General features: G+C 43.9%; 1 protein-coding gene across 1 annotated transcript in view; it reads right to left on the minus strand.

Moving 5' to 3' along the window:
• Nucleotides 1-9,944, minus strand: part of PATJ (PATJ crumbs cell polarity complex component) — a 155,816-nt gene extending 145,872 nt beyond the window's left edge. Inside the window, exons 1-5 of the mRNA XM_074906085.1 lie at nt 9,868-9,944; nt 3,891-3,946; nt 3,642-3,808; nt 1,741-1,932; nt 237-376 (exon numbers count right to left, since the gene is read on the minus strand). Of these exons, the coding sequence (XP_074762186.1) occupies nt 237-376; nt 1,741-1,932; nt 3,642-3,808; nt 3,891-3,912 (521 nt within the window). The 5' untranslated portion in view covers nt 3,913-3,946; nt 9,868-9,944. The remainder of the gene's footprint in view (nt 1-236; nt 377-1,740; nt 1,933-3,641; nt 3,809-3,890; nt 3,947-9,867) is intronic.
• Between the last annotated feature and the right edge of the window lie 1,378 nt (nt 9,945-11,322).

Consider the following 11,322-nt stretch of genomic DNA (forward strand, 5'->3'; position numbering starts at 1 on the left):
TGATTTCTGGAAATTCCATTTATGAATGACTCGGATATTTAAAACTCATCTGAAAACCTGATCCTCAAAACATGAGTCCATGTGGTTGAAAAGCCAGAATTCAAGATACCACAAACAAAATATTCCACCAGATAACGCAGACAAACATGTTAGTTTGATAGTTTTCAATGTGAAAGTCGTGACTTTTCCCTTAGTGGAAGTACTGCAATTTTCCAATACAATTATAAAGATCTCACCTGTCAGCTATGCCTCCTGGCTGGACTTCCTTGACAAAGATACCAACTTCTCCCAAGCTGTGATTTTTAAGGGCAACCACACTAAATCCAAGACCTCCAACAGAAGGCTTTTCAATCTTTATTGATTCTATTTGTCTCCCCTAATAAAATAGAAAAAAATGATTTACTAATTTTTACTGCAATAGAATGAGCTAGTTTAAAATTTATGAACACTGGGAGAATTATTCTCCTCCTAAGACTAAACAAAGGCAAAATACCGAATATGTTATTTCTATAAAAGCTCCTCCATTTATTATTTTTAATATAGCAAAGTATTGGATATGCAAGCACTCTGAGGTTCTGAAACCTCAGGGAATTTAAGAGCTGCTTTCACACTTCATTCACATTATGAGATGAATTCCAAACTGGATGAAAACTATGAACGAAGTGCTGTCTAGAGCAATATGTTTGGGATTTCTGGAAATGCTGCATAGCTAAACTGAATTACTTGTCTTTTGGCTCCCCTTGCTTTTAATGCTGATTTTTAGGTGTGTGTTCAAAAGATTGCAGCTTTTAAATAAAGAAATTAATTTCCTTCCCCTCCCTGCAACTTCACACTTAACACTAAAATAAGTTTGCTTTTGTGACTGCCTGCTTTTCAGTTCTAATACAAGATTTCTGGGGTTGTTTACTGGGAAATATTACTTAGAGAATACACTGCTATCCCAGCTGTTTTATCCAAAATAATGTGCAGTCTTTACTGCTAAATTTTTTATCTGATGAGTTAATGGCACACTAATGAGAAGACTTATGCTCAAAATATTACAGCTACATTAAAGTAGTCAATTAGCAACAGTTACTTAATATAGAAAGGCATGACTAACCAATTAAATTAATGGTTCAAAGTAACACAGAACAATACATTTGTGGTATAAATGCCAGTCCCACATGGATGGATGTCTGCACCTGTACAACTTCCATAAGCACCTGGTACATGCTACATCCCATGTTAATGAAATCAGCATCTGTCTGGCAAAGTTAAGACACCCTAAATGAAGAGTTAAATAAAATACTACATGCCAGTTCTTTTAATCATTTGCACTGTTCATATATTAAAAAGTTGGTACATTTCCAATTTAAAATGTACTTGATGAAACAAGTCTCTCCAACAAAACAAGTTTCTGCAGAAAATGTCCACTTCCAATTAAGTGTCATCAAATACCAAAAACGTTTTCTGGCAACTGAAATTTCTTTTCTATATTGGCATGTTTGGTAGAAAGTAAGACAAAAAAAACGGCAAAGAAAGAAAACCAACCAACCAACCACCAAACCACTTTCCATTGCTGACATTATCTTTCACAGGGAAATGTTATCCTCAGCACTTCTACTCTCTTACTGGCTAGGAGGCACCACACTCCCAGATACACAACAAAAGAGCATGTTTGAAAACATACTCCAAAAGCCTGCAAGAAATATCTGACATTAAAGGAAAGTAAGTTTGGTTCACTAAACCTGAGAGCCTTACCTTTGCCATCTGTCGGATGATTGTGTTAAATTCATTAACTCCCAGGTTTGGAGTGAAAGTAGATGCTTTGAGTTCAGGTGAACTGCAAGGTGTATAGACGCTCCCAGCAGCAACTGATTTGTCAGCAAACACTAGTAACCCTCTCTTAGTAAAATCAAAATCTACCGAACGGTCAGGAGGCATATAAATGAGCTGTTGAAAATGAACAAAGGTGTAGAAACACTATTAAAAACAAAAAAAGAGCTTTCCACAATGATCATTTTGTGTGAAGACTGCCAAAGAAGCAAGCGTACATATGTTCATATATGCCTATTCACATAAATACACTCACCTGTATGAACTGGGCAATGTTAATATATAAGCTGTAACCAAACTACCATGTTAAGTTTAAACTGTTTTTCAGAAGGAAAGTTCCCTGAATGTTTCAGTTGTTTCTGCTCCACTCATTTTCTTCACTTCTTTCACACTTCTTCCCTACCTGTGCTCATTATCCTCTTGTCACCCTGATATTCCAGAAACAGCACACGCAAAAGCACCAAACATTAAAGAGGCACTCAAGCACTGCTGCAACTGTCAGGCAAACCTAGACAATTTTGGCATAAGATTCCAAATTTTTTAAGAGTTATTTAGTCACTCAGGAGCCAAAGGCTTGGTCTGTATTATTTCCTTCCCAGAGAAAGCCTAGGGTACAAACTAAATACTACTGAACATACCATCATTGCTAGAAATTGCAGTTCAGTTTCCAGTCCTGACAGATAATGAAGAAATGCAGAAATATTCCCAGTGCAACACAGTCAACTGAAAAATCCCATCCTGAACAAAACTGCTCATGAGAGACACGCTTAAAAAGAATTTCAAGAAAAACTAAGTTTTCTAGATACAATAATTCTGAACATTCTGAATATAAAATCCACTATGCCACAGTCACAAAGTATGATCTTGGATCTATTTGCGTTTTCATACATTTTTAATAACTTGCAGACGTGCATCCAAGCTTAGGACAGAAGGAACAGATGCAGCACCTATGTGAACATGGGAAGAAGGGAGACTGAATGGCACAACCAGGCAGGAACATGCAATAACAGCGAGGTGGCCTCGTCCTCCTGAAACACACCCCACCACCACCACCCCCCCACTATATCTGCAGCTGGGGAGGTGCAGTAACAGCAGAGATGGGGATTGCTTCTGCTTTGGGTATGCCAAGTTCAGCCCTGGTTTTAAATCTACGTGCCTGACTCTGGTAACTGCATGGTGAGACCTGTTTTCGTGCGGACACGGCGTTGATGCCCACGTCCGCAAAATCTAAGCGTCAGCTGGCGTTACAAACCGATCCACACAAGTTCCTTCCACTGCTGGAGCCAAGTCATTTTAAAGCTAGCCTGAGTACGTCTGCATCAGAGCTTGGCAAATCTTCAGGAGCAGTTTTCTAGATTTTATTTCCCAAAGCAGGTTAACCATCCCTGTACAAGCAGCAGGAACTAAGTGATGATGTCTTTTAAGGGGAGAAGATGCTGCCAGTTAGCTGATCAACAGTATTTACCTTCCCTTAAAAACAAAGGATCCCAAGTCGAACTGTGTTCAGAACTCAAAGTACTACAGCCAATGCCTTTTGCAGATGCTTTTTCCCGACTGATGGCGTTCTCAATGCCTGCCTTTTCTGCATCCCTTTCAAAGCACGTTGCCCCATGACCTGTTTGTTGCAATACTACTTCTCATTTCAGTAGTGACTCAGTAGATACTAGCTTGATCAAAAAAAAAAAAAAAGCAGCCCAACATTTTCTCACACCAAGTTACAGCTTATTAATGCGAGCGCCTTCATTACCGCACACCTACATACCCTGGTTTACGTTCCAAGTTCACCCTAGTTATTGTCACACCTACAACTGTAACTTTACACTCACTTGTTCCTTCAGCTGCTTGATGGATTGCTGGAGAGTCAGTATCTGGTTAAACAAAGGGCTCCTGAGTGTGTTACGTAAAACAGTCAAGTTTTCATTATGTTGGGAATCTCTTTTCTCACGCAGTTTTGCTTGCAGACGATCAAGGATCTGCAGCACCTGCTGCTTATCTGCACCACAAAGTAGTACATGTTAGGAATGGGGCTTCATTTCTCAGTGCTGAACAAAAGTAATCACTTTCAGGCTACATACCTGCAGCAGGATTTTCAGGCATGTTGAAGGCTATTTTTGGGATTACTCAGAATAACCTAGATGAGGTTTAAAAAAAAAATCAAATTAATAAATTATGTATCCAACCAGAATGCTAACAGATATACAGTCAATAAATGCAATAATAAAATACTAAGCTAACTATATCGAATTTAATTTTAAAAAAATAGTACTACCCCCTGTTGTTTACCTCAAGTATTCAACAAAGCTCTCAATATAGCTAGTTGCACTGCAGTCTCAGTTTTTCCTTTCACACACAGGAAGGAATATGAACAACTCTTTCAAATATCAGTAAAAACGCAGGTTATAAAGACAAATATTGGCCAAGAAAACTGAGACACAGCTATGTTCAACCAAAGTATTTTGAATACGGTCATTAAAGTTGTGATCTTTTCAAATACACATTGTTAAAATCTTTCTGTTATTTAGAAGATACTTTCCACCCAATTATTTGTAGACAATACTCTTACCACGATAGCTCAGCCCTGCTGCATGGCAATACATGTGAAACCTTGCACCTCCCTACAGAATAATGAAGTTCCCTGCACTCGTGAAACAGCATAGCATTAAGGCATAAAATTGGCCAAATCAAACCCTATTCCAACACGTTCCTAAGGAAGGACAGTTCTAATCACAGCCCTGGTCTGAACAGGTGAAAGCCTCCTGTTCTCCTATGTGAGCTTGCCTTTCTCTTTCCTGTATCTGTGACAGCTTTTAATGAGCAGAGTATCTCTTATCACGCTCCTCTCCAGCGACAAACAGAACAGGTCTCCAACTGGGGCTGAGGCCTAGATGGCAGTATAAAAACAACAGACTTGCAATTAGCAGCGATGATAAATTTGTACCCTTACTTGCATGTTATTACATTGATGTGGAGTCTGTCATTCTGAAATCTATCAAGGCAGTTATACCAAAATACACATGAGAAACAAGATTTCTTCACATAGTACAAGCTCCTCGGAAAGAAGTCAGCCATTTAATTGCACAATTTACATAATTTTAACTCTACCCAGTATGTAACTGTGTAAATTTCAGAATAATTTATTTGGAATTATTTTTGAACAAAAATAACTATATATATATATATATATTAAAAAACCTCTCTGTATTTACTTTTCAAATCTTGCAATTTGAGAGTATAAAGGGTCATATGCATCTGAATGCAATACCAGGGTAAGCACATCCCAGGGGGTCTCTCCCAGCAGGACCTCTGATCCTTTCAGCTCTGCCTCTGACACTGTCTGTGCTCACACTGAAAACATCTTGAGTGCTGGGAGGACACTGTTATATTTAACAAAATATTAATTATGCAGTTCAATAGCTTCTTTTCTCCTGAAGAGTCAGATTAAGTTGATTTACTAATGAAAAAAAAAAAAAAAGTGGCGGCGTGTCACAAACCACAATTTCAGATTTATGTACCTTTTACGGTATCTGAGCAGCTTTGGCTCCTGGAGGAATTCCTGCAGAACTTGGTGGGTTTGCGTGGTTTCCACCCAGGGCCAAGCAAAATGAGTCTCTTTGCAAGACTATTAACAGATTCAGGAGGTCATTTTAAATCAAACTCGTAGCAAGAGTTGAAGCAGCAGACCAATACAACCCCTGAAAGATTTTCAGGAATGCATCTGAACTTTTGTAAGTGCTGCAGCTTTGTTTTCTTTTCCATTCGAAATAAAACACTTCTAAGAGCACAGCAGCCTTTGATTCTGTGCTGAGATCTGATTCTGAAGAACAAATGAAAATACTATTTCCTTATACACTCCCGAGTCTTCATCTAAACCCAAAAGACAAAACTTAATCTCCTTGACTAAAAATACTGCATGAATCTTAACAAAACAGAACAAAGAATATGGAAATTTGTTCTTTCTTCCCAATTTAACTTCCCTCCATTCACTTCCCTCCTCTGTTTTTATACCTTACATCAGCAGTTAAAAGAGAAAAAAAAAAAAAAAAGCAAACCATCAGAAAGGGATGCAAAGTAAGTCCTATGAGGAAAAGTGGCTTGAAACACCTTTAAACCAGCAGTAGGGTGAAGAAAAGATTAAACCCAGAAAAGAAATCCAGCATGGCAGGAAATAATGACGACTTGACAGCGCCATGCCCATCTAATAGCTGAAGCCAAGAGGCTGGTCCAGCTCTCCAGCCCTCTTTCATGCATTTTGTTCTTCCCTTCCCATCTGCGCTTGCACTCATTCATCTGATCCCATAGTGAGCTGGAACAAGGAGCTAAACACGCAGAAAAAGAACCTTCACATTTTGGTAGGGTGAGCTTTCTGCCCAGTTAGCTCTCAACTGCCAGCGCTGGCACGCAGGAGGGGGCCGAGAAGTGCCGGGGAAGCGGGACCACACCTTGCAGCAGCTAGCGGGTGCAGCAGCTCAGCTGCACTGGCAAAGTGCACCATGAGAAACAGCCTGCGTCATTCAAAAACAGCCTCAAAGTGCCGCGCTGACAGTCTCCAAGATTAATCTTTTTTCCATTACAGCGGGTGTAACAATAGCAATTATGTCGATGGGTACAGATCCAAGAAAGAAAAATTTAAGCAGAAAAATGTAGGTAAGAGATCGGGTCTCCATCTAGGCAGAAGTCCCCTGGGGAAGGAGGTGCAAAAGGAGGGGGGAGAAAGATTAAAGAAAGTTTCAGCTTCCTGGTTGAGCTGCTCCAAAGCATTGCTAAGAGCCAGTGCAGACCACTCTGTGCTGCTGGACGCCAAAGTGGACCTCAGGTACAGTTCCTGTAACGGTTCAAGTTTACACAGCACTTTGGGATTCCTTGTGATCAAAGTTGGCCTCCAGCCAGCTTGCAGTGGTTTTTAATGATTTTTTTTTTTTTTTTTTTTGGTGTGTGTGTGTGCAGTATGTTAAAACCACCCTCAGTATTTCTTTGTTCGCCTTTCTTTCATAAAAAGAGGGGGGGGGGGGGGGGAAAGTGTGTTATATTTTAATGTAAACAGCTCCTTCTGGTGTGAGGGGATCCCTGAAAATACAAAGTAATTCAAAGTTTTCAAGTAACATATAACTGAGGACAGGTCTCTAAGCCTGACTTCTGGGCACCAGAGGAGCACACAACTCCATACACTATTGAGCTGTTTATGTTTGGAGATCCAAACAGCTCATCCTTCAATGATTTCCAAACACTGATGCTAAGTCCAAGCAAGGTGTCAACAGACAGTTGCTAAATTAGGAAGTCCCTTCCTTGGTGATAATTTCAAAGTATGATCTAAACCACTTTGGTTTGTCTTGTTAAGATCAGTTCCCTCACTCTGCATTTAACTTCCTTAGCTCCTTTCTCTGACTTCTACAGCCACTTACTTATCTTATTGGTAGATAAAACTGCAAACCTCAGTTCAAAATTTATGCCACAGCTCCCAATATAACTGTAAAATCATTGAGAAAAAAATGAATTTCAGGAGGTTTAGCGTCTTCTAACACCAGAAAAAAAAAAAACCACACTCCAGCACAGCATGCATCTGGGTTTTTACTGTCTTCACTTTTGAGAACTGAACTCAACATATCATAGGGAGCGGGAAAGTTTCATAAGGTTTTGTATGAAATCCTGACTTGGATCTTCTTCAAAAGCAGACTAAGAAAAAAGGAATTCCCCCATGCTGATGCCAGCAGAGGTCATCAGAAGAGCTGAAAGGTTTAAGTCTTCCATTGCCATCACCCCCTTGCCAGACGCCTGCCACTTGCACAAAGACATGGGGTGCTCAACCCCAGCACGTCCCAGAGCCAGGGGGGAACATGTCACCCCTGGCAGTGGCCTTGACAAACACCTGCCCTCCGCAGAGGGCTGCTGAGAGTCTGAAATAAGGGGTTTTCTGCTGGGGTCTGGAGGAGGACATGGTTTAGCCAGCAGAGATTCTTCTGCCCGTTTCTCCCCACCCACCTAACAACTACAAGCACTTCTGCTCTGCATTCTTCAACTTGGCCTCCAACAACTCATGTCCTTCCAGGAGATGTGCCCGCAGGGAAGGTCCTGCCTCCTGGGAGGCTCTCCCCTTCAGCTTTTGGGGCATTAATTGTCCCTTTTGCGACATTTAATGCCAGGAGTCCTCAATGCACAAGTGCAAACTGCTGCTATTTTCCAAAGGCTTCTAACATGGCCAATCTGAGCAGCCTGCCACAGAAGGGCCAAGGGTATATCCCAATCCAAAGTCACCTTTCTGCACTAATGCAGTTGTAATTTTTCCTGGCCCTGTTATCAGGAGTGACTGATACAGTGCATGTCATCTTCTTCACCAGAGAGATCTCCGACGTGGAAAATTTCAGCCCAAAGAGTTTAAAATTTGATAAAGGCAAAATAAAGGGAAAACAGCACATTAGTGTGATCTTACTCTTAAACTGTCCTAACACAGCATCACTTGTAACTTCAGATATTAAAAATGATATCGTTTACACACCATCAAGCAATTACGTACTGTGAAAAAACAACACTATTCTAACACATATTTTGCTGCCCTACATTATGGTCGGTTTTCCATCCTGGTAATGCACAGAAGAACGCAGTCCAACCAAGCTTAGCATGCACACATCTTTCAGATGAAACCACCAAAACCTGCTGTTCTGTGTAATGCTGCAGTATTTATAAAAAGTGCTATAGAGCACGTGCTGACTGCTCCAGGCACTTGAAGGAAAGAAACAACCAAGCAGTGCTGAGAGTACCTAAACACAAACACACCACGCTTCTCCAGGGTAAAGCAGGTCAAAGCTAACTAAATATTGTTAAATACAAAATACTACTCCATGGGCAAACTGAGCGTGTCCTGTTGCTACATATGATTAGTGACCACAAGATCAGGAAAAAAAAAACAAAAAACAAAACAGACACAACACTGGTGATTACCAGTCCCCATGCAGATCTAGAGGAGCCTTACTCACTCTCAAGGCATGCTAACTTTTAACAAGCAGAACCTGAATTCCTGCGGACTTCAGCCTCGGGGAAGCACCGGCGTGGGTTCTCTGATGTCTCATAGAAGGGTGAGCTCACGCCAAAGCCACTCTCTATGGAGCAATAACACGGTCTCAGAAACCTATTCTCACAAAGCTCATGAAAAATTTGTTTCCGAGATCTACATATTGTGATATTCAACTGAAATTAGCCAATAAATTCTAAAGTTACTATGAGGACAGCACACACGATTAACAAATCACTTCATGGGGGAACAGAGTTGTTAGACCTGGAACCACGCTGAATTTCTAAGGTTCAAAAATTTACAAGGAGTGCAAAAGAACTGTTTTCTGGTTAATCACCCTAAAACAAAGTAAAAACCTGCTTTGTTAAGAACCTCTTAACTGACAGGCGCTGATGGAAGGTGCTGCAATATTTCCCTAGTGCCTCCCCTCCTCGCCTGTCACAGGCTCTCCAAGCAATGGAAACTGCACACCAACACCACTCTGAGATGATTCCTGTGCCCCAGAGAGCCTTCGCCTGCCATCGGGAGCCACGCAGCTCTCCCCAGCCTTTACCGGGGGTGTCAGGGAGCTGTCGAGGCCTCCGGTGTGTGAAGCCCAAAGGGCTTCGAGGTGGGAGTCTCTGGGCAAGCAGAGGCCGGTGTCCTGACCATGGCGGCGTGCACAGCACGGTGGTGAGGCACCGAGGAGAGGGTAGGAAACGCTTCTCCCGAAGATCTCTGCCACAACCAAGCGCTAGCGCAGAGCCTCCGTGTCTGGAGAAGGGAACGAACTCCCCCAGAAGAGCCCTCACAGCAAGCTGACTCCACCTGCCCGGAGAGATCCCCCCTCCCCACCTGCCAGCTCCCGGGGACGCGGCGGGCAGCGCGGCCTCCCCTCAGGGACACGCGGGCCGGCCCCGAGCCGCCCCTCCGCCCCCGGCCCTTGGCTACCCACAGTCACTGGCCAGGCTCGGGGGGCCGGGGCCGAGCCGGGCGGGGCAGGGGCGAAGGGCCGGGCGGCGGGCAGCGTCCCCCCGGGCAGGGCGCGGGGCTCAGCCGCCGCTCGGTACCTGCGGGCGGGACGCGGCGGCGGTCGGAGCGGCGCGATGGCCGCCGGCTCTCACCTGGGCGGAAGCGGGAAGCGGAGGATGGGGGGGGGGGGGACGGGGGGACGGCGATCGCGCCTCACCTGCGGCGCAGGAAGCCGGGGCGGCGCGGCGGGGGGAGCCGCCTCCCGGGGGACGGGCGGGCCGCATCCCGCCGGCGGGGGCGGCCGGGGAGCCACGTAGCGCCGGTGGCCCTGGGGCGGGCCGGGGACGATCGCCCCTTCCTGAGGCGGGGGGACCCGCACCCCCGGCCGGGCGGGACAGGGGCGAGCCCGCAGGTGTTGTGGAGAAAAGGACACGAGTGGCCTTCACAGGCCTGGAGGGAGAGGAGAGGGCAGGGCCCGGCCTCTCCCTCCTGCTTCTGAAGGCTCAGGGATGAAGCTCACGGCCAGGACATTCGGTCTGGTCACAGGGACTCGTGGAAACTGCTTTGTGAAATGCAGAGCTTCAAAGCCACATCCATTTTCAGATGATCCTGACCTGCCCCTGCATTTATAAATCCTAGGACTAAATGGTACATATACCTGTCCACACGGCCACCAAACTCTCCAGCGAGGGAAAAATGTGTGTGCAGACATTGCAGAAAAGTTTAATTTTAACTCCTTTGCAGTAAATCAGTGTCCAGACATGAGTTCTGGAGCCAGTTTGAGCTCCCATGCCCACCGAGGTGAGGCAAGCCGTGCTCAGCCTCAGCAGCACAGCCCCTACCCCTTCCACCGAAGGGAACGGCAAAAGCCATGGGAAGACAGGGATGGAGTTCAGGGATTTCAACGCTTCCCCACAGAGCTCCAAGCCAACGATGCACAACCGCTTCTCCCCGCACTGCTCCCAAACACACCGCATCACCTGCGGCTTCTCCGAGAGACACGGCAATAAAAACAGTTTTCCTACTGCTAGTCACAAAATACTGAATGGGCACCATTTTAGCTAAAGTTAACTGTGGGAACTGCGGGTGCTTTCTACCTCCAAAACCTGTATGTTAGTCTGCTTTCAGTTTTTTTTGAAGATATGTATATACGCACACATAAATCAGCCAAGCGAAACTCTCAAAAAAAATTTTTATTCTCCTACACTGTTTCACTAGCTCATTTGCACCAGATCTTACACAGCCCTGCTAGCTACATAGGATAAGGGCTACAAAAGGTTTGGAAATTAATTTTACCTCGTAACTTTTTTGATTTTCCCTCGTTCTAGTGCCTGTTTTTGTTTTACTAAGCAATAGCAGTTGCACTAGAGCACACAACATGCTAAGAGCATATAATTTCATCCTCCTTTTTTTAAAATTCAGATTGCAAATGCCTAACTTCCCAGTCCTTACTCTCAATTTTAATTAATGTAGCGCTTGTGAGAAGTGACAATTTTCTTGACAGTGATGAACAGCGAGTCGTGTATTTATCCATCCGAGAGATGCACTGCAGA

This window comes from Athene noctua, chromosome 5, assembly GCF_965140245.1.
Source record: "Athene noctua chromosome 5, bAthNoc1.hap1.1, whole genome shotgun sequence".
Taxonomy (NCBI): Eukaryota; Metazoa; Chordata; class Aves; order Strigiformes; family Strigidae; genus Athene; species Athene noctua.